At 47.7% G+C, this 23,225-nt stretch overlaps 2 protein-coding genes across 2 annotated transcripts in view; one reads left to right on the top strand and one right to left on the bottom strand.

The window, feature by feature from the left end:
* tmem204 (transmembrane protein 204) overlaps positions 1–6,054 on the bottom strand; it is a 28,069-nt gene extending 22,015 nt beyond the window's left edge. The window contains exons 1-2 of the mRNA XM_070900853.1: positions 4,968–6,054; positions 717–872 (exon numbers count right to left, since the gene is read on the bottom strand). Of these exons, the coding sequence (XP_070756954.1) occupies positions 717–872; positions 4,968–5,235 (424 nt within the window). The 5' untranslated portion in view covers positions 5,236–6,054. The remainder of the gene's footprint in view (positions 1–716; positions 873–4,967) is intronic.
* Positions 1–23,225, top strand: part of ift140 (intraflagellar transport 140 homolog (Chlamydomonas)) — a 215,267-nt gene that overhangs the window by 87,314 nt on the left and 104,728 nt on the right. The window lies entirely within an intron of this gene.

Genomic DNA, 23,225 nt, shown 5'->3' with positions numbered 1-23,225 from the left:
GTATATTTAAATATGTAAATGTAAGCGCTCATATAAATGATATATTACTGACAAGACTTGCCATTACTTCTAATGTAACGTCGTAATATCCCTAATGAGACCACAGAGGCAGAATGTTCGAGTTCAAATCCACGGAGGCTGACATTAAATTTGCCTTTATTGCAGTGAGACGTGATGTATGTAGGCTTTACTCATTCTGCTAGAGAGTGAAGCTGATGATCCTATACCTCTGAGTCTTCATCCTCGCTTGTTGTATGTGTTTCTAAGTGTCATCCATAGACCCAGAAGATTCAAAGCATTTTTTTTTAAAGCCTCTGTTCCCTCTTTGCCACAATGTGAAAATTACATTCTTTTTCATAAGGGTGTCATCAGCTTGTGTGCTGAAGTGAATCTGACTGATTTTATGTTTTGCTAATGATTAAGGCTGAATGAGGGAATTGGATATATACTTGAGAAAGAAACATTTGCAGGGCTATGGGGAAATAGCATGGAAGTGGGACTAATTGGACAGCTTTCAAAGAACTGGCAGCAGCATAATGGGTTGAATGGCCTCCTATACTGTATGAATCTATGATTCTCAATAATTGACAGTTGCGAAACTGATGGACTGCACCAAAGTGAAGGCAGGTAACTGTACAAGATTCTGCTGAAGTGACAGTCAGTCTGACAGCTCTTTATGGAAGATCTTAAAATGGTAAAGTAAATGTATTACTCACTGGACAGCTGAAACAGGGCAGCTATGGCCTCCTCCCACCACTGGGAATCCTGGGTGATGAGGGGCACTTCCATCAGTCCGAGGAGGAAGATGAGCTGGCCGGCAGTCAGAGCCACGGTGGCAATCAGGTTACAGGCTCGCATCATGTCAAATTGAACTGGAGGAGAGGGAAACACTGTGATTAGCTTATAGAAGACCAAGTATGGCACACTTCTGTCAAGTGTTGCCTTATTAAACAGGTAAACGGTGAAAAGAGAAGAATTATCAAATGTTCTCCAACTAATCCCATAATAATGGGCGATGGTAGAGACCATTACCATCTCCTGAAACATGTCCATACTCTTTGACTATGACTATGCAGTCCATGGAGATATGGACTGGCTCTCATAAGAACATAAGAAATAGAAGCAGGAGTAGGCCATACAGCCCCTCGAGCCTGGTCCACCATTCAATAAGATCATGGCTGATCTGATCATGGACTCAGCTCCACTTCCCTGCCCTCTTCCTTATCGTTTATTCCCTTATCGCTTAAGAAACTGTCTATTTCTGTCTTAAATTTATTAATGTCCCAGCTTCCACAGCTCTCTGAGGCAACGAATTCCACAGATTCACAACCCTCTGAGAGTATAAATTTCTCCTCATCTCCGTTCTAAATGGGCGACCTTATTCTAAGATCATGCCCTCTAGTTCTAGTCTCCCCCACCAGTGGAAACATCCTCTCTGCATCCACCTTGTCAAGCCCCCCCATAATCTTATACATTTCGATAAGATCACCTCTCATTCTTCTGAATTCCAATGAGTAGAGGCCCAACTTACTCAACCTTTCCTCATAAGTCAACCCCCTCATCCCCGGAATCAACCTAGTAAACCTTCTCTGAACTGCCTCCAAAGCAGGTATATCCTTTCGTAAATATGGAAACCAAAACTGCATTCCAGGTGTGGCCTCACCAATACCCTGTACAGCTGTAACAAGATTTCCCTGCTTTTATACTCCATCCCCTTTGCAATAAAGGCCAAGATTCCATTGGCCTTCCTGATCATTTGCTGTTCCTGCATGCTATCCTTCTGTGTTTCATGCACAAGTACTCCCAGGTCTTGCTGTACTGCAGCACTTTGCAATCTTTCTCCACTTAAATAATAACTTGCTCTTTGATTTTTTCTGCCAACATTATACTCCAGCTGCCAAATTTTTGCCCACTCACTTAGCCTGTCTATGTCCTTTTGCAGCTTTTTTATGTCCTCCTCACACATTGCTTTTCCTCCCATCTTTGTATCATCAGCAAACTTGGTTACACTCAGTCCCTTCTGCAAGTCGCTAATATAGATTGTAAATAGTTGGGATCGCAGCACTGATCCCTGCGGCACCCCACTCTCAGTGCAGCCATGGCAGTAATGATGGGCTTAAGCACTGCCTAATGCAGGTACTGATGTGAGTAGCTCAATTGTAGTTACTGCCATGCAGAGGACAGGAGACAGCTCCAAGTCTTGGCTCTTAGAATACTGAGTTCTTGGAGTTCTGACGAAGGGTCATCGACCTGAAACGTTAACTCTGTTTTTCTCTCCACAGATGCTGCCTGACCCGCTGAGATTTCCAGCATTTTCTGTCTTTATTTCAGGTTCCAGCTTCCTCAGTATTTTGCTTTTGTCTTAGAAAACTGAACCTGGTTTATTTGGAGTAAAGAAGATTTGCGGGGGGGGGGGGGGGGGGGGGCGGGGGCTGCGATGGTAGGAGTCACGATCTGGATTTTTTAAATGATGAGAGGTGTAGATGCAAGCAAGTTGCTTCACTTTGACTGTAAGTTTAGAACTCGTGACACAGGCTCAAAACCAACCAGGCTCAAATGGGACTAGAGTTCAGCAAAACTTTTTTTCCATAAATAATAGAGACAGATTACCAGTTGAGACTGATTTGGTTCATTCAGGCTCAATGTAGAGAGAGTAAGCTAACTTTAAATAGTTTCCTACTCGGCTGTTCCCTAACCAGGCAGAGTATTCATATTGGCAGCCTTTGACCAACTGTGGCAACAACTAACGCGACCTGGCAGACTGGTTTGTCTGAGCTTTGTCAGAACACTGGACGGACCAGTAATCCAGCAGGTTCTGAGTTTAAGATGAATTTTAACCTTTCCTATTTCGAGCTAGTGAAGTTCCAAGGGCAGGATCTGCCCTTTATATTTCCTAGTTGGTGAGCGCCATGCTCCAATGGTAAATGGCCCTTACTTATTTTGAAGTTCGGATTGGGTATTGATGCACCAAACTGTATCTCAGTTTCATTTACCTCGGGCAGTCGCTGCAACTCCACAGATTCCTCGTTTGAATGGCAATGATGATGTAGAGAACCTCAATATTCTACACTGATAGAGCCAAGGCCATTCACCAATCTTGGCAATTTGATTTGTTTTGAGATAGGGTTTCCTTTCATTTGTTATTTAACAGCGTTCAAGGTATGGGATGTGCCTCATATTACTCCTTAACTGGTCATGATTCTGTTTGTGATGTGGCTACATCGTGGGCCAATCTGCAACGGCTTTCTCTTGATTCTGTTTGGAAGATAACTGCATGGAATATTCACAAACTTTCTCACAATATTACTGTTTGATCAGACGGCTAAAATCTACAAGTGCCTTGGTAACTCCCCACCCCCGTGCAGTAAAGGTAACCAAGCCCCTCCAGCAGCAGAGGTAAAGGGGGTTCATTAACCCCTCACCCCAACAGTACAAGGGCTTCATTAACCCAACACCCCCCCCCCGACAGTACAGGGGTCTCATGAACCCCCTCCCCTTCTCCCTCACCGACAGTACAGGGGTCTCATTAACCCCCCCCTTTTCCCTCACCGACAGTACAGGGGTCTCATTAACCCCCCCCCCCCCCTTCTCCCTCACCGACAGTACAGGGGTCTCATTAACCCCCACCCCCCTCACTGACAGTACAGGGGTCTCATTAACCCCCCCCCCCCCTTCACTGACAGTACAGGGGTCTCATTAACCCCCCCCCCACCCTCACTGACAGTACAGGGGTCTCATTAACCCCCCCCTTTCTCCCTCACCGACAGTACAGGGGTCTCATTAACCCCCTCCCCCTCACCGACAGTACAGGGGTCTCATTAACCCCCCCCCCCCTCTCCCTCACCGACAGTACAGGGGTCTTATTAAACCCCCCCCACCCCCCCGCCCCCCTCACCGACTGTACAGGAGTCTCATTAACCCCCCCCCCCCCCCCTCCCTCACCGACAGTACAAGGGTCTCATTAACCGCCCTCTCCCACCCCCCTCACCAACAGTACAGGAGTCTCATTAACCCCCCCCCCTCCCTCACCGACAGTACAGGGGTCTCATTAACCGCCCACCCTCCTTCCTCACCGACAGTACAGTGGTCTCATTAACCGCCCCCCCCCCCTCCTCACCGACAGTACAGCGTTCTCATTAACCCTCCCTCACCGACAGTACAGGGGTCTCATTAACCCCCCCCCCCTCTCCATCACTGACAGTACAGGGGTCTCATTAAACCCCCCTCCCCCCCCTCACTGACAGTACAGTGGTCTCATTAACCCACCCCCCCCCTTGCCTCACCGACAGTACAGGAGTCTCATTAACCGTCTCCCCCTCCCTCACCGACAGTACAGGGGTCTCATTAACCCCTCCCTCACCGACTGTACAGGGGTCTCATTAACCCCCTCCCTCACCGACAGTATAGGAGTCTCATTAACCCCCCCCCCCCCCCTCCCTCACCGACAGTACAGGGGTCTCATTAACCACCCTCCCCCACCCCCCTCACCGACTGTACAGTGGTCTCATTAACACCCCCCCCCCCCCCCCACCAACAGTACAGGGGTCTCATTAACCCCCTCCTCCCCCCTCACCGACAGTACAGGGGTCTCATTAACCCCCTCCCCACCGACAGTACAGGGGTCTCATCATTAACCCCCCTCCCTCACCGACTGTACAGGGGTCTCATTAACCCACCCCCCCCTCCCTCACGACAGTACAGGGGTCTCATTAAACCCCCCTCCCTAACCGACAGTACAGGGGTTTCATCAACAACCCCCTGCCCCCCCAAACAGTAACGGTATGGGAATTTTACAACGTGGCCCCAACAGTTAACGGGCGGGTGTTTCAGTAATCCCGCCTACCCTAACTCTTGTAACTATCCCTCTCCTCTAGTAGAGAGGAACAAGGATCTATTAAACTCCCATGTCCTTAGCCGGCAGTAGGGGGATCTCACCCCAGCTGTAGATGAGAAATTTACAGACTTACGTTTTACTGTACTCCGAGATTCCTGAAATCCAGGATGCTCCGATCCCCAGCTTAAATTCTCACAGTTGCGATCCAAAGTCTGTTCATGCCTCGTTGACTCTTTGCCTTTATCAATCCCATAGCACATCTTCCACAATCCCACACTGCGCTTTTTCCCATCCTCCAGGGCCTGGTACACCCAGTTTGGAGTGAAAGCTGCTGCATTGTTGAGAATCAGAGACAGCAGAGCCACTGCTACAGCTGTGGCCACCAGCTTTTGGACAGCCATGCCCAGCTGCCTTTCTCCCAACTCCAAGATCGCTCTCGTTGCCGACTGAGCACAAAGGGAGCTTCTTTATTGCCACACAAAACACTTGTGTGCATTGGAAGTGCGGGAGCACCTAGAGCTGCCAGAGAGCTGCTAGGGGAGCTGAGCATTCATCCTCACGTCACCAGTATCCTCAACATGGACGTGCGAGATTCCGAATACTTTAGATGTCCAAGCTGGGTGCAAATGGATGTGGTTTATCCACCCTCTTGTGCCTTCTTGACCGGAGACGCAGCAGTGATGAGCTGCCGTTCATGCAGGTCCATCCCTTTTGTTGAAGATAAAGATGCTCCAACTGAAGAGCTTTTGAGTAAAGCTGGAGGGGCCAGTGGGTGATGATCAGGCCCAGCGCACCTGTTTTGTGCAAAAGCAGCTCAGCTTGATGTCCCAGGCAGTCTGGTGTAATATTTGCCGAGATTGCCTTCAGTTTAAACCAGAATATTAACAATCGCAGTAAAGCACCACAAAGTAGATCGAACAGTTAAACAGAAATTGAGCATCCTGTTGAAACCGACTTCATGCATCGGCCGTGATGCGATCCTGACATACTGGTAAGATACCGAAGAGAATAAGACTCTTTCTGGAAGTTCGGAGGAAACTGTTGTTTTTCTAACTGTGTTGGTGAGTCTTTGGGCGTTGCTGGCTGCAACAAACATTCAGTAGTGCGACTTCACAGTCAAACATTAACAGGATGTGTTTCCTCTGAGGAAGGGACCCGGACGACAATCAAAGCAGCTTTTCCAGCTCCTGGCTCAAATAATTTGGAAAAGGCACAGTTTCTTCTCCTGTGTTCTGCTGTACGGACAAGGTCGCTGTAGAGGAAATGAACAATGCGGAATGTCACCAATGTGGTCCATGGGTTTCTGCCTCAACAGACTGCAATTTGTGATAGTGTGTTTCTGATAGATTCTAACTCTTCAAATAGTATTTAGTTATTGGGTAAAGAAATTGTGTGTGTATCTCCATAGTGCAAATGCTGCAGTCTCTCTCTCAGGCCTTGTTCGAGAGTCTGTACGTCTATATCTTTACACATACTGCCACAATTTCAGCTCATTCTAAAGCCTGTCTGTGTTTTATGTATCTCTCTGCATTCTGTCTGTCTGTCTCTCCTTTCTTTCTCGCTCTTTTTCTCTATTTCTCTCTCTCTATGGCGGTACACCCTGCACTGGAATATCTGATATTCTCTTTACTCACTCCTGTAATAACAACAACAACTTGTATTTATATAGCGCCTTTAATGTAGTGAAATGTCCCAAGGCACGTCACAGGACTATTATGAGATAAAAAATTTGACACTGAGCAGCTAAGTAGAAATTAGCACAGGTGACCAAAAGCTTGGTCAAAGAGGTATGTTTTAAGGAGCGCCTTGTAGGAGGAAAGAGAGGCGGAGAGGATTAGGCAGGGAGTTCCAGAGCTTGGGGCCTAGGGGCAACAGAAAGCACAGCCACCGATGATTGAGCAATTAGAGGAGAATTAGAGGAGTGCAGACATCTCGGGTGGTGGTTGTAGGAGTTTACTGAGGTATTGAGGGGCGAGGCGATGAAGGGATTTGAAAACAAGGATGAGAACTTTGAAATCGAGGCATTACTTAACCGGAAGCCAATATAGGTCAGCGAGCACGGGGTGATGGGTGAGCGGGACTTGGTGCGAGTTAGGACATGGGCAGCCAAGTTTTGGAACCCTCTAGTTTATGTAGGTAGAATGTGGGAGGCCAGGAGTGTGTTGGAATAGTCAAGTCTAGAGGTAACAGAGGCATGGATGAGGGTTTCAGCAGCGGGTGAGCTGACAATAAATTAATGAAATTATAGTTTTTGAAAGCAGGATTCAAACTACAAGTCTGTCTTCACACACAACCAGAATACAATTAGATGCTTTTACAGATGCACAACCCCGACAGAATGCTAATTACAGATGAATCTTGTTGAGGTTTAAGTTGCTATCCTGGCTGTAATAGAGCCTCTACTTGGACTAGGATTGATATTTCCTGTAACAGTGAAGGTACATTAAAACATTTTAAACATAATACATTGACTAATTTTTTTCATACCATTTCCCTGAGGATAATACAGTAAGATATTGCCAGTATTGGTACAGTAGGCTAATAGGGAGGAGAATTGAGGCATCCTGTTCCTGCCACTATCCCATAACCCATATCCATCCTGTATCTGTCACTATCCCATATACCATAGCCATCCTGTTCCTGCCACTATCCCATAACCCATATCCATCCTGTATCTGCCACTATCCCATATCTATCCTGTACTTACCACTATCCCGTATCATCCTGTATCAGCCACTATCCCATATCATCATGTAACTGCCACTATCCCATACCCATATCCATCGTGTATCTGCTACTATCCCATATCCAACCTATACCTGCCAATATCCCATATCCAACCTGTACCTGCCACTATCCCATATCCAACCTGTACCTGCCACTATCCCATATCCATCCTGCAACTGCAATATCCTACAACCCATATTTATCCTGTATCCACCACTATCCCATATCATCCTGTATCTGTCACTATCCAATATTCCATATCCATGCTGTACCTGCCACTATCCCATATCATCCTGTATCTGTCCCTATCCCATACCCCATATCCATCCTGTATCTGCCACTATCCCATAGCCCATATTTATCCTGTACCTGCCACTATCCCATATCCATCCTGTACCTGCCAACATCCCATAGCCTATATCCATCCTGTATCTGCCACTATCCCTTATGCCTCCTGTATCTCTCACTATCCCATACCCATCCTGTATCTCCCACTATCCCATATCCATCCTGTATCTACCATTATTCCGTAACCCCTATCCATCCTGTGCTTACTCTATCTATGCTCTGCCTCCCAGCCCACACCTGCGCTCCACACCTGATCCGGCTTCAGCCCTGTCTATGTTGTGCTCCTCAGCCTATATTGCTGTGAAAACACCTCTTCCAGTCCATTCAGTTGCACTGTACATATTTGCAAATTCACCAGTGGCAAAATAATGAAAATCAAACTAACAAACCCATAACTTTCTTTTGTTTGTTTCACTGACCTGGGGAGAGAATACTGACAGAGTGAGGGCGGCACGACAAGTCTCCATGAGGGGATCAGAGGACGAGGGAGATGGACTCTCTCTCTCTCGAGATGGAGAAGGGGCAGGTCGGTCACGTCATTCTGTAACTGGCAGTTTGCAATCGCAGCCAGCCTAATGACATTAAGTATAAAATAGTGAAATGCACTGTAAAATCCAGCTTGCGTGAGCCAGTTATATTTAGAGGCTATGAAGGTGTAACTTCTACACCAGATTTTACTGTAAATAAATTACATTTGGGATTTACAGTAAACCATTATTCATGTTTTGCATCCGCCTGATTCACTTCATCCTGTTTCGTAGTTCATACATCCAGAGTACATCGCAAAATAACATTACTGTTACCACAAATAGGTTTTGTACTTTTCTATTTAAATTCTATTACCCCCACACATCTGCTCTCTATTAAAAGCCAGTTGCTGTTTCCTGCAGGTTAGGTACATATGGTTGTCATTGTGTTAAAGTCAGAACACAGGAAGAATCCTGAGCGCAAAGACTTTGAATTTTTCCGCAATCTCTCTGGTTTAACCCTTTCATTGTGGCGCTATATATAGCCGGGAACAGAATGTCTTGGGATGTGTCAAGTCCGGGACGGAGGGCTCTTTTGCCATTTACGTGTCATGCTCTTTCAACGTGCTACCAATTGTTTCCATGGTGGCAACCGTGCTATTTTCACCACCTGGTGAAGATTGAGAACATGAAAACCATTCATGCATTATCCGTCGGTTTATATTTAGGTTAGCCCAGTCTTCCTCTCCCTACAGCTCAGGCGGGTTTACTGATCAACTATTCTATGAATGAATTGCCAAGCACCAGCTGTTCATTCACACAAGACTCACAATCATATTCCGATAACAAACTTACAGGGACTCACAACAGACCACTTCAGAGTGAAGCTTCACCTGAGGATAAAACTGTTAAGCAAACAAACAGTTCTCAGTAACATTGACTGCAATAAAAGTTTGGCTGGCAATTAAACTGAACTAATAAAGGTTTGAGCAGCGCTTTACCTGGAGACCAAGCATGGCCTTTGATGAATGTCAGAATATGTCACTGTGCTAAATTGATAGGGTAGTAGGCCATTTCATTTTTGTAACTGCAAAATGTTGAAACTAATTATACGCCACTGGTTGGGCAGTGAAGTGCATTGTAATTAAGTATTCCTAATTACCCTGGTCAGCGGGTTGGAGTGGGACACTGAGCTGGAAGCATTGTTTTTGTGACATGGGTTTGAATCCACCCTTGTGTCAGCTTGGCTCAGTGATAGCACTCTCAACTCTGAATAAAAAGTAATTGGGTTCAAATCACATTGCAGTACTTGAGCACATAATCCAGCCTAACATTTCAGTGGAGTACTGAGGGAATTCTGCATTGTCTGAGGTGCCGATTTTCAGATGAGACCTGAAAGGATGTGAAAGGCGCTATATGAATGCAAGTTTTTCTTTCACCTCTGCTGGCTGTAACAGTACCAAATGAATTGAGTTTGGAAGAATCTCAAAGCATCAAGGATGGGTTTACCGATCTGTCATCATTTGCCACAAGTTAGCACTCACACTCGGGCTGTTTTTTAAAAAATTATTCGTTCCGGGATGTGGGCGTCGCTGGAAAGGCCGGCATTTATTGCCCATCCCTAACTGAGAAAGTGGTGGTGAGCTGCCTTCTTGAACCGCTGCAGTCCTTGTGGTGAAGGTACTCCCACAGTGCTGTTAGGGAGGCAGTTCCAGAATTTTGAACCAGCGACAATGAAGGAACGGCAATATACTTCCAAGTCCGGATGGTGTGTGACTTGAAGGAGAACTTGCAGTTGATGGTGTTCCCATGCGCCTGCTGCCCTTGTCCTTCTAGGTGGTAGCGGTCACGGGTTTTGGAGGTGCTGCCGAAGAAGCCTTGGCGAGTTGCTGCAGTGCATTGTGTAGATGGTACACACTGCAGCTACGGTATGCCGGTAGTGAAGGGAGTGAATGTTGAAGGTGGTTGAAGGTGAATGTTGAGGGTGCCAATCAAGCAGGCTGCTTTTTCCTTGATGGTATTGAGCTTCTTGAGTGTTATTTGAGCTGCACTCATCCAGGCAAGTGGAGAGTATTCCATCACACTCCTGACTTATGCCTTGTAGATGGTGGAAAGGCTTTGAGGAGTCAGGAGATGAGAAACCCGCCACAGAATACCCAGGCTCTGACCCGCTCTTATTGCCACAGTATTTATGTGGCTGGTCCAGTTAAGTTTCTGGTCAATGGTGGCCCCCCCCAGGATGTGGACGGTGGGGAGTCGGCGATGGTAATCCTGTTGAATGTCAAGGGGAAATGGTTAGACACTCGCTTATTGGCGATAGTCGTTGCCTGGCACTTGTATGGCGCGGATGTTACTTGCTACGTATCAGTCCAAGCCTGCATGTCATCCAGGTCTTGCAGCATGCAGGTAGGAACAGCTTCATTTTCTGAGGAGTTGCGAATGCTACTGAACACTGCAATCATAGCGAACATCCCCACTTCTAACCTTATGATGGAGGGAAGGTCATTGATGAAGCAGCTGAAGATGGTTGGGCCCAGGACACTGCCCTGAGGAACTTCTGCAGCGATGTCCTGGGGCTGAGATGATTAACCTCCAACAATCACAACCATCCTCCTTTATGCGAGGTAGGATTCCAGCCAGTGGAGAGTTCCCCCCTGATTCCCATTGACTTCAATTTTACTAGATTTCCTTGATGCTACACTCGTTCGAATGCTGCCTTGATGTCAAGGGCAATCACTCTCCCCTCACCTCTGTAATTCAGCTCTTTTGACCATGTTTGGACCAAAGCTGCAATGAGGTCTGGAGCGAGTGCTCCTGGCGAAACCCAAACTGAGCATAGGTGAGCAGGTTATTGGTGAGTAAGTGCCGCTTGGTAGCACTGTCGACAACACCTTCCATCACTTTGCTGATGATTGAGAGTGCACTGATGGGATGGTAATTGGCCTGATTGGATTTGTCCTGTTTTTTGTGGACAGTACATACCTGGGCAGTTTTCCACATTGTCTGGTAGATGCTGGTGTTGTAGCTGTACTGGAACAGCTTGGCTAGAGGCTCGGCATTTCTGGAGCACAAATCATCAGCACGACAGCCAGGATGTTGTCGGGGCCCATAGCCTTTGCTGTATCCAGTGTGCTTAGCTGTTTCTTGATATCACGTGAAGTAAATCGAATCGACTGACGACCGACTTTTGTGTTGGTGGGGACCTCATGAGGAGGCCGGTATGGATCATCCACACGGCACTTCTGGCTGAAGATGGTTGCAGTCGCTTCAGCCTTATCTTTTGCTTTCGCGTGCTGGGCTCCGCCATCATTGAGGATAGAGATATTCACGGAGCCTCCTCCTCCAGTTAGTTGTTTAATAGTCCACCACCATTTACGGCTAGATTGGCAGGACTGCAGAGCTTTGATCTGATCTGTTGATTGTGGGATCGCTTAGCTCTGTCTATGCATGCTGCTTCCACTGTTTAGTATGCATGTAGTCCTGAGTTGCAGCTTCCCCAGGTTGGTACCTCATTTTTAGGTACACCAGGTGCTGCTCCTGGCATATTCTTCTGCACTTCACATTGAACCAGGGTTTGTCTCCTGGCTTGATGGTAGAGTGAGGGATATGCCGAGCCATGAGGTTACAGATTGTGATGGAAAGCAATACTGCTGCTGCTGATGGCCCGCAGCATCTCAGGGATCTCCAGTTTTGAGCTGCTAGATCTGTTCTGAATCTATCCCATTTAGCACAGTGGTAGCACCACACAACACAATGGAGGGTGTCCTCAGTGTGAAGATGGGACTTCGTCTCCACAAAGATTATGCGATGGTCACTGCTGCCAGTACTGTCATGGACAGATGCATCTGCGACAGGTTGATTGGTGAAAATGAGGTCAAGTACGCTTTTCCTTCATGTTGGTCCTCTCACCACCTGCTGCGAGCCCAGTCTGGCAGCTATGTCTTTCAGGACTCCGTCAGTAGTGGTGCTACCGAGCCACTCTTGGTGCTGGACATTGAAGTCTCCCACCCAGAGTATTGTGGGCGTTTGCTGCCCTCAGTGCTTCTTCCAAATGGTGTTCATCAGCCAAGGGAGGGCGGTAGATGGAAATTAGTAGGAGGTTTCCTTGCCTGTGTTTGACCTGAAGCCATGAGACTTCTTGGGGTCCAGAGTCAATCCAGACTGTACGCAACCTTGGTGTCACATTTGACCCTGAAATGAGCTCTCGACCACATATCCTCAGCATAACTAAGACCGCCTATTTCCACCTTGGTAACATCACCCATCTCCGTTCTTGCTTCAGTTCATCTGCTGCTGATGTCCTTATCCATGCCTTTGTTACCTCTAGAGTTAACTATTCCAACATGTCCCTGACTGGCCTCCCACATTCTACCCTACATAAACTAGAGGTGATCCAAAACTCGGCAGCCCGTGTCCTAACTCATACCAAGTCCCACTCACCCATCACCCCTGTGCTCGTTGACCTACAGTGGCTTCCGGTTAGGCAGCGCCTCGATTTCAAAATTCTCATCCTTATTTTCAAATCCTACTATGGCCTCGCCCCTCCCTATCTCTGTAATCTCCTCCAGTCCCCCCCCCCCCCCGAGATGTCTGCGTCCTCTAATTCTGCCCTCTTAAGCATCCCTGATTATAATCGCTGAACCATTGGTGGCCGTGTCTTCTGTTGCCTAGGCCCCAAGCTTTGGAACTCCCTGCCTAAACCTCTCCGCCTCTCTACCTCTCTTTCCTCCTTAAATCAGACCTCTTTGACCAAGTCTTGGTCACCTGCGCTAATTTATACTTATGCAGCTCAGTGTCAAATTTTTTAATCTCATAATACTCCTGTGAAACGTCTTGGGATGTTTCACTACATTAAAGGTGCTATATAAATGCAAGTTGTTGTGGAGGAATGGTGTGCTGCAGCAGGGGCTCAGCTCTTCTGGGGATAGTGCAGTTATAAACAGTGGAGAAAATGAGTTTCCAGGAATGTTCTATAGAGGAAAGATTCCAGAACCATACTCATCACAATCAGCTTTCAAAATGCAATGCACGTTTTCTGTCCAGTGCCTGCAAAATATTTCTTGTTAAATTTCTATCATTGTAAAGGATAAAGTAGAATTACAGATGTAGAACAAGGATCTGTCAGAGAATTCCAACATTGATTTGCTTTCAGTATTGTGACTGTGGATTTAGGTGAAGGCTGAATTTTGAGATATGTTACGTACAACATGTATTTTTCAGCTGTTTCTCTGACCAATCGAAAGACAGAAGAAAGAAATATATTTATAAAGCACTTTTCACAACCTCAAGGCCCCCCCCAAAGCACTTTACAACCAACAAAGTACAGTACTTTTGAAGTGTAGCCACTTGTAATGTATTTGCTCCATGGGGTTCTTTGCTTAAGAATTCATAACAACACATTGCTCTTAAGAACTAGTTGGTTTATTAGCAAAGTTTAACAATCACACTACACATTACCAGTTCATCCACCAGGCTCACAACCACCTGCCTCATCTTGGAACCCCTGAACCCAACTGGCTGGGGTTTTATTGAGTCTTGTGAGCATCACGTGACTGGCTAAGCCACTCTCAACTCAACAGCTCTACCACTATTTTTGTAGAACCAATAATCAAGTGTCACCTGGTTAAAGGCGGGGTAACACTCCAAAAACTTTCAATCAAGTGCCCCCTTTGTTTTTTGTGAGGGCACCAAAAACACAAATTATACAAGTGCCCCCTGGCTAAAAGGGGTGGGGGGGGGGGGGGTACTAAAACCGACAAACTTTAAACAAATTAAACTTTAGACAATAAATCAAATTAAAATTTGGTTGCCAGGGGTGATGATGCACTCCAGTCCCACCGGCGCCCAACAGCTCTACAACTATTTTGTTGTAATAGTTTAATTATGTGCCCCCGATTAAAGAGGTGGGGTCACGCTCCAAAACCTTTTCAGGTGCCCCCTGTGTTTTTTTTTTGGGGGGGGGGGGTTTCCTGAAGGCATCAAAACACAAATTATACAAGGGCCCCGTGGCTAAAAGGGGGGGAGGCACTAAAACCGACAAACCGACAAACTTAAACAAATTAAACTTTTGACGTGGTTCAAATTAAAATTTGGTTGCCAGGGGTGACGATGCACTCCAATCCCTCCGGTGCCCACCTCTCGTAGAAGGCTGCGAGCGTACCGGTGGACACCGTGTGCTCCATCTCCAGGGACACCTTGGCCTGGATATAACCGTGGAAGAGAGCAGGCAGTTGAGCTGAACGACCCCCTCGACCGCCCGCTGCCTGGACCGGCCCCCCTTGGCCGTGCCCAGGAGCAGTCCTACGAGGAAGCCTTCCGACCTGCCCGCTCCCCTCCGCACAAGGTGCCCAAAGATCAGGAGTGTGGGACTGAAGTGCAACCAGAATTTGAGGAGCAGCCTCTTCAAATATTGTCAACAGCTCTACAACTATTTTGTTGTAATCTGTAAAACATAATCATTAAATCAAGTGCCTCCTTGTTTTTTTTTTTTGAGGGCACCAGAAACACAAATTATACAAGTACCCCCTGGCTAAAAGGGTGGGGGGGGGGAGGGGGGGGAATGACACTAAAACTGACAACTTAAACAAATTAAACTTTAGACATTAAATCAAATTAAAATTTGGTTGCCGGGGGCGATGATGCACTCCAGTCCCTCCGGCGCCCAACAGCTCTACAAATCTTCTGCAAAACAAAAATAAACGTTAAATCAAGTGCCCCTGGGGACACTCCAAACACTTTTCAAGTGCCCTTTTTTTGTTTTTTTGGCAGGTTTTTTGTTTTTTTTGTGGGGTTTTTTGGGCACCGAGAGGCAAATTATACAAGTGCCCCCTGACTGGGGGACACTAAAACCGGCAATAAAAACAAATTAAACTTTAAAACATATAAAATTAAATTGAAATTTGATTGCCGGTGGTGATGATGATGCACTCCAGTCCCTCCGGCGCCCAACAGCTCTACAACTCTTTTGGAGAAACATAATTAAGCATTAAATCAAGTGCCCCCTAATCTGGGGGACACCCCAACCACTTATCAATGCCCTTTTTTTTGTGTTTTTTTGCGGGGGGGGTGGGGGTTGGTGTTTTTTTTGGCACTAAAAGCATAAATATATACAAGTGCCCCCTATAAAAGGGGAGGGGGACACTAAAACCCGGCAATTAAAACAAATTAAACTTTAAAACATATAAAATCAAATTAAAATTTGGTTGCCGGGAGTGATGATGCACTCCAGTCCCTCCGGCGCCCAACAGCTCTACAACTCTTTTGGGGGAACAAAATAATTATTACATCAAGTGCCCCCCGATCTGGGGGACACTCCAGACACTTTTAACTGCCCCTTTATTTTTTTTCATGTTTTTGGGTTTTTTTTTGTGATTTTTTATTTTGGGGCATTAAAACCATATATTTTACAAGTGCCCCCTATAAAAAGGGGAGGGGGACACAAAAACCGGCAATTAAAACAAATTAAACTTTAAAACATATAAAATCAAATTAAAATTTGTTTGCCGGGGCTGATAATGCACTCCAGTCCCTCCGGCGCCCAACAGCTCTACAACTCTTTTTGGGGAGAAAAGTAAACATTAAATCAAGTGCCCCCCGATCTGGGGGACACTCCAAACATTTTTCAAGCCCCTTTTTTGTGTTTTCTTTTGTATTTTTTTTTCTTTTGTTTTTTTTGGGGGGTTTTTTTGGGCACTAAAATCATATTTTTTTCAAGTGCCCCCTATAAAAGGGGAGGGGGACACTAAAAACCCGGCAATTAAAACAAATTAAACTTTAAAACATATAAAATCAAATTAAAATTTGGTTGCCGGGGGTGACGATGCACTCCAGTCCCTCCGGCGCCCAACAGCTCTACAAACCTGTGAGCATACTCACAGGTGCATATATTACACCATTGTTATAATGTAGGCAATTACTCTACATTGTTACACTGCTAGTTGTCATGTAATGCTGAACCAGGGAACATTCCTAAATGATGTGAATCTCAGGATAAACTAAACGCTGCAGTAACCGATTACTTTTTGAGATATGCACAGTTTCATGATCTGTCTCCAGCCCAATTCCTGAGATATAGGCACAGACACCATTCCTTTCTCCCAGTTATTGGGATTAGTGCACAGTTACCATTCCTTTCTCCCAGTTATTGGGATCAGTGCACAGATACCATTCCTTTCTCCCAGTTATTGGGATCAGTGCACGGATACCATTCCTTTCTCCCAGTTATTGGGATTGGTGCACAGATACCATTCCTTTCTCCCAGTTATTGGGATCAGTGCACAGATACCATTCCTTTCTCCCAGTTATTGGGATCAATGCACAGATACCATTCCTTTCTCCCAGTTATTGGGATTGGTGCACAGATACCATTCCTTTCTCCCAGTTATTGGGATTGGTGCACAGATACCATTCCTTTCTCCCAGTTATTGGGATCGGTGCACAGATACCATTCCTTTCTCTCTCCCAGTTATTGCCGTTAGATATGCCCATTTTCCTGTCTCTGTCAGATATTACAATATGCACATACTTATTGTTTTATCCCGTGTTGCAATTAATGTTCACTTTTGGTGCGTGGGTATGATGTGTGAAGAGCAGCTCACTACAGTTCTTCTCTTTTTAGGCAGTTCCCCGGAGTCGAGGATGACTTGCTTCCACACTAAAATGAGTTCTAAGGTGACTGATGAGACCAAGGGATCGACAGTCTCTGTCACAGGTGGGGCAGGTGGTGGTTGGAGGGACGGGTGGGTAGGCTTGATTATGTTAACACAGTTATGTGTTTAACCGTTAGCTGGGTTTAGTGCGATTTTCCCAGCCCTTCAGCCAATGTTGCACATGCCACAAGTTGTGGATTGCCATCACAAGGCTGCTATTTAGAGGTTACTAACCTGTGTTGATATTTTCATAGCTTCGAGCTCTTGGTGGGCAGTGTCTGCGTAATTGATCATGTTAAGGCTATACTAAATCACCATTTAGGTATCACTTCAATCCCAGTCAGTACAGAAAAGTAGAGATGTAGCCAGAGAGTGGTGTGAGCTGCTAATTACCCGCTGAACAGGCCTCTTTGAGGCTTAATGTTTTAAATGTGAAATCAGACTATGCAGAGAATCCAGGTATAGCTGTGTTACTGTACAGCACTTTGGACAACTGAGAGTTATACACTGTGTAATGCTGCCATGCTTCCCTCAATTCCATGCACTTTTTCAAGAGAAGTAGATGCGCTTGGAATAGAGAGGCTGCAGCCGTGGGTGAACACTGTAACTTAATTCCCAATTTGGCCTCGGTTTCAATGAAGCCTCTGTTCATTTTGGTTGAGTACGTGTGTGTTAGAATCCTGTAATGTAGGAGTTGTCTCCCGATAGCGCCCATCCCTCAGTTTACATTGTGTACTATGGCAGTCCCAGTAATGTTCAGCAGTAATATATATTGCAGGAATATTGCATATGTTGTCACTCAGTGAAGCTGTGGATTTGGAACTGTCTGCTTCTACTGATGCCGAAATCGGATTTAACCATTGCAGAATTGCATTTTCTTTATGGGGTTTCAAAATATCTTTAGGCCTGATTTCAATTACAGAGCCAGGAAGTGCATCTCTGTGATACTGAGTGCTACACGGCAGGATTAGGGAGGGGCATATAACCCACTGATCATTCTCATCCACAACAAAGTCAGCTTTGATTTAATTGAACTCACAGTGAATGGCCTGTTCTCCCCCCCCCCCACTCCCCCCCCCCATTGTGACGTGCAGTTTAGGCACGAATGCTAAACCCTGGGGTACAGCTAACTTTTAAAAAGGACACCCTTCCGAGTTTCCTGAAGTAATGCTAACTCTGGAATTCACAAACTCTGCATAGGACACAGAATGGACTCTAATGGACAGTTAAGGGAAAAAAAATACTGTAAATACTAGATGCATGTATAGTTATAAACTGTCACCAAATAAGATTGAGAGCCACTCCAACTCTTTTTATAGAAAGTCCTTGTTCAAACAACATAAGCATTTGCTTCTCTCAGTGAGTAACAGCAACACCTTAAGATGGTAAGATTCCAAATCAGTTAAATGACCCCAAGCGACCAGAATCTTCGTTATAAGCACCCACAGAACTTACAGCTACATAGATTGTAAGTAAGAAGGAGAGGTTACCCAGTTAGCGAGTCCACTTCATCATCGGTTGCTAACTGTAGTCTGTGGTCCTACTGTGGACTCGGTTCATAACATGATCCCATCCTAGAAAAAGATGCAGCACTTTCAACAGCTACAGCAAGCAGGCTCTGTGCTGGCCAGTGCAAGATCGGCAGACAAATGGAAAAAGGAGCAGCTACCCTTTAATGTTGGGCCCTGGGATGCACACGCTGCTGTGATTAAGGCTGCTGTGCAAGCTCTGTGCGTGCTGAGTTACTCGTCAGTAATTCTCCTCACCGAGTTAGCGGCAGCCAGCCAGCTCCCAGCTGTGAGCTCTGACGTACAGGAAACCAGTCTGGGAAATGCTGGGGGAGGGGCGAGAGGAGGAAGGTGGTGGGGGGGGGGGGGCTGGGGGGGAGGGAGAAAGGAACATTTAAAATCTTCTCAGAATCGTCAGGAAAAATATAATAAAAATGGCCAAACAAATTCCGGTCCACTCACGTGTCAAGATACAAATCGGTTTTACCTGTTGTTTTACTCTCGTGTGTTTTTGCCACTGGAGAATTAACCTAAAAGTGTAAAAACATTCAGCAGGAGGTCTCTTTTCTACCAAATACAGTCAGATCCTGATAAACACACAGCCACTCTGCCAAGAAATGCTCTGTTGGGATCAGCTCTGTGTTTTTCTGGAATTGACTGGACTGTGTTGTGGGACCCTTTCCTCCATTACCCGTCTAGCATCAAACAATAGGTTGCTGACAGACAGGCGAAACTCTTTCTGTAAGCTGAGTTCGACAACCTGAGGTCATCTGCCAAGTCGATCTCTGTTTCCGTTCGCAAGATGTCTTTTAGTCCTTCAGTTAATTTTCAGATTCACTCCTTAAATGGAAAAAGAAATAGAAAAACATCCAAAACAGTTTTTCCGATCTTTGTCCTGTCCTGGTAAGCATTTCATTTCCATTAGGTGGTCTTAGATTTAACTCGAGACCACAAATGTTCTTCTCCAGCTTCAGCATGAAGAATTTCATCACTTTGGACAGACGGAGGCTGTGGTCATTGTCTGTGTACCAGGAATGAGAGTTCAAGATGCAGAACACTTGTGGGTTAACACTTAAGGGTTAAATGACCATGCTCCCAGACAACATCCAACAGTGCTTTGCTCTAGAAAATCTCGGGTTACAGTCCTTGAGCTCAACTTTCGAGATCTCTTCCTTCTGCTTCATCTTCTAACCTCGCATTGCAATCTCGCCCTTTTTATATCTTTCTAACTACATTATGAAGCAAAGCATAGAATGTACCCTATTATCAGGCTGTTTGGGGCCTATGTGAAGATTGCCACACCAACACAGTTCTGCAGATTTTTAAGCTTAGGGGCATAATGCAAATTGCATTCATCACTTTCTCTCGATCCCTTAACACCTTATTCTACACAACAACCTCCTTCAGAATTGTAAGAACTTGTATTGTTTCTTCTTCTGGGTTCCATGAGAACAGAATTAAGTACATCATAGCTCATTCATATTACTCACTGTTGTTCACTCAACGATGATGTATTGGGTACGAGTGAGCTACGATGGGTCGGGTACGGGTGAGCTATGGGTTGGGTATGAGTGAGCCGGAATGGGTCGGGTACGAGTGAGCCGGAATGGGTCAAGTACAAGTGAGCCGGGATGGGTCGGGTACGAGTGAGCTATGGGTTGGGTATGAGTGAGCCGGAATGGGTTGGGTACGAGTGAGCCGGAATGGGTCAGGTACAAGTGAGCCGGGATGGGTCGGATAAGAGTGAGCTATGGGTTGGGTATGAGTGAGCCGGAATGGGTCGGGTACGAGTGAGCCGGGATGGGTCGGGTACAAGTGAGCCGGGATGGGTCGGGTACAAGTGAGCTATGGGTCGGGTATGAGTGAGCTATGGGTCGGGTACGAGTGAGCTATGGGTTGGGTATGAGTGAGCCGGAATGGGTTGGGTACAAGTGTGCGTGATGGGTCGGGTACGAGTGTGCGGGAATGGGTCGGGTACGAGTGAGCTATGGGTCGGGTATGAGTGAGCCGGGATGGGTCGGGTACAAGTGAGCTATGGGTTGGGTATGAGTGAGCTATGGGTCGGGTACGAGTGAGCTATGGGTTGGGTATGAGTGAGCCGGAATGGGTTGGGTACAAGTGTGCGTGATGGGTCGGGTACGAGTGTGCGGGAATGGGTCGGGTACGAGTGAGCTATGGGTCGGGTATGAGTGAGCTGGGATGGGTCGGGTACAAGTGAGCCGGGATGGGTCGGGTACAAGTGAGCCGGGATGGGTCGGGTACAAGTGAGCCAGGATGGGTCGGGTACGAGTGAGCTATGGATCGGGTATGAGTGAGCCGGGATGGGTCGGGTACGAGTGAGCTATCGGTCGGGTACGAGTGAGCCGGGATGGGTCGGGTACAAGTGTGCCGGGATGGGTCGGATACGTGTGTGCGGGAATGGGTCGGGTACGAGTGAGCTATGGGTCGGGTATGAGTGAGGCTGGATGGGTTGGGTATGAGTGAGCCGGGATGGGTCGGGTATGAGTGAGCTATGGGTCGGGTACGAGTTAGCTATGAGTCGGGCATGAGTGAGCCGGGATGGGTCGGGTATGAGTGTGCCGGAATGGGTCAGGTACAAGTGAGCCGGGATGGGTCGGGTACGAGTGAGCTGTGATGGGTCGGGTACGAGTGAGCCGGAATGGGTCGGGTACGAGTGTGCGGGAATGGGTCGGGTACTAATGAGCTACGATGGATCGGGTACGAGTGAGCCAGAATGGGTCGGGTATGAGTGAGCTACGATGGGTCGGGTACGAGTGAGCCGGAATGGCTCGGGTACAAGTGAGCCGGGATGGGTCGGGTACAAGTGAGCTGTGGGTCGGGTATGAGTGAGCCGGGATGGGTCGTACGAGTGAATTATGGGTCTGGTACGAGTGAGCTACGATGGGTCGGGTACGAGTGAGCTACGATGGGTCGGATATTTGTGTGCCGGGATGGGTCGGGTACAAGTGAGCCGGAATGGGTTCGGTTCAAGTGAGCCGGAATGGGTCGGGTACGAGTGAGCCAGAATGGGTCGTGTACAAGTGAGCCGGGATGGGTCGGGTACGAGTGAGCTACGATGGGTCGGGTACGAGTGAGCCGGAATGGGTCGGGTACGAGTGAGCCAGAATGGGTCGGGTACAAGTGAGCCGGGATGGGTCGGGTACGAGTGAGCCAGAATGGGTCGGGTACAAGTGAGCCGGGATGGGTTGGGTACGAGTGAGCCGGAATGGGTCGGGTGCGAGTGAGCCAGAATGGGTCGGGTACAAGTGAGCCGGGATGGGTTGGGTATGAGTGAGCCGGAATGGGTCGGGTACGAGTGAGCTGTGGGTCGGGTATGAGTGAGCCGGGATGGGTCGGGTACGAGTGAGCTGTGGGTCGGGTATGAGTGAGCCGGGATGGGTCGGGTATGAGTGAGCTATGAGTCGGGTGTGAGTGAGCCGGAATGGGTCGGGTACGAGTGTGCCGGAATGGGTCGGGTACGAGTGTGCCGGAATGGATCGGGTACGAGTGTGCCGGAATGGGTCGGGTACGAGTGTGCCGGAATCGGTCGGGTATGAGTGAGCCGAATGGGTCGGGTACGAATGAGCTATGATGGGTCGGGTATTTGTGTGCCGGGATGGGTCCGGTACGAGTGAGCCGGGATGGGTCGGGTACGAGTGAGCTACGATGGGTCAGGTATGAGTGAGCCGGGATGGGTTGGGTACGAGTGAGCTATGAGTCAGGTATGAGTGAGCCGGAATGGGTGGGGTACGAGTGAGATGTGAGTCTGAGTCGGGTACGAGTGAGCTACGATGGGTCGGGTACGAGTGAGCTATGAGTCGGGTATGAGTGAACCAGAATGGGTCGGGTACGAGTGAGCCGGGATGGGTCGGATACGAGTGTGCCGGAATGGGTCGGGTACGAGTGTGCCGGAATGGGTCGGGTATGAGTGTGCCGGAATGGGTCAGGTACGAGAGTGCTATGGGTTGGGCATCAGTGAGCTACGATGGGTCGGGTACGAGTGAGCCGGAATGGGTCAGGTACGAGTGAGCTACGATGGGTCGGGTACGAGTGAGCTACGATGGGTCGGGTACGAGTGAGCCGGAATGGTTCGGGTACGAGTGAGCCGGAATGGGTCGGGTACGAGTGAGCTACGATGAGTCGGGTACACGTGAGCCGGAATGGGTCAGGTATGAGTGAGCTACGATGGGTCGGGTACGAGTGAGCCGGAATGGGTCGGGTACGAGTGAGCTACGATGGGTTGGGTATTTGTGTGCCGCGATGTGTCGGGTACGAGTGAACTACGATGGGTCGGGTACGAGTGAGCTACGATAGGTCGGGTACGAGTGAACCGCGTTGGTTTGGGACGAGTGAGCCGCGTTGGTTCGGGTACGAGTGAGCTACGATGGGTCGGGTACGAGTGAGCTACGATGTGTCGGGTACGAGTGAGCCGGGTTGGGTCGGGTACGAGTGAGCTACGATGGGTTGGGTACGAGTGAGCTACGATGGGTCGTGTACAAGTGAGCTACGATGGGTCGGGTACGAGTGAGCTACGATGGGATTGGTACGAGTGAGCCGGGTTGGGTCGGGTACGAGTGAGCCGGGATGGGTCGGGTACGAGTGAGCTACGATGGGTCGGGTACGAGTTAGCTACGCTGGGTCGGGTACGAGTGAGCCGGGATGGGTCGGGTACGAGTGAGCTAAGTTGGGTCGG

This window comes from Pristiophorus japonicus, chromosome 15, assembly GCF_044704955.1.
Source record: "Pristiophorus japonicus isolate sPriJap1 chromosome 15, sPriJap1.hap1, whole genome shotgun sequence".
Classification (NCBI taxonomy): domain Eukaryota; kingdom Metazoa; phylum Chordata; class Chondrichthyes; family Pristiophoridae; genus Pristiophorus; species Pristiophorus japonicus.
This window is presented reverse-complemented; position numbering and strand designations above follow the sequence as displayed.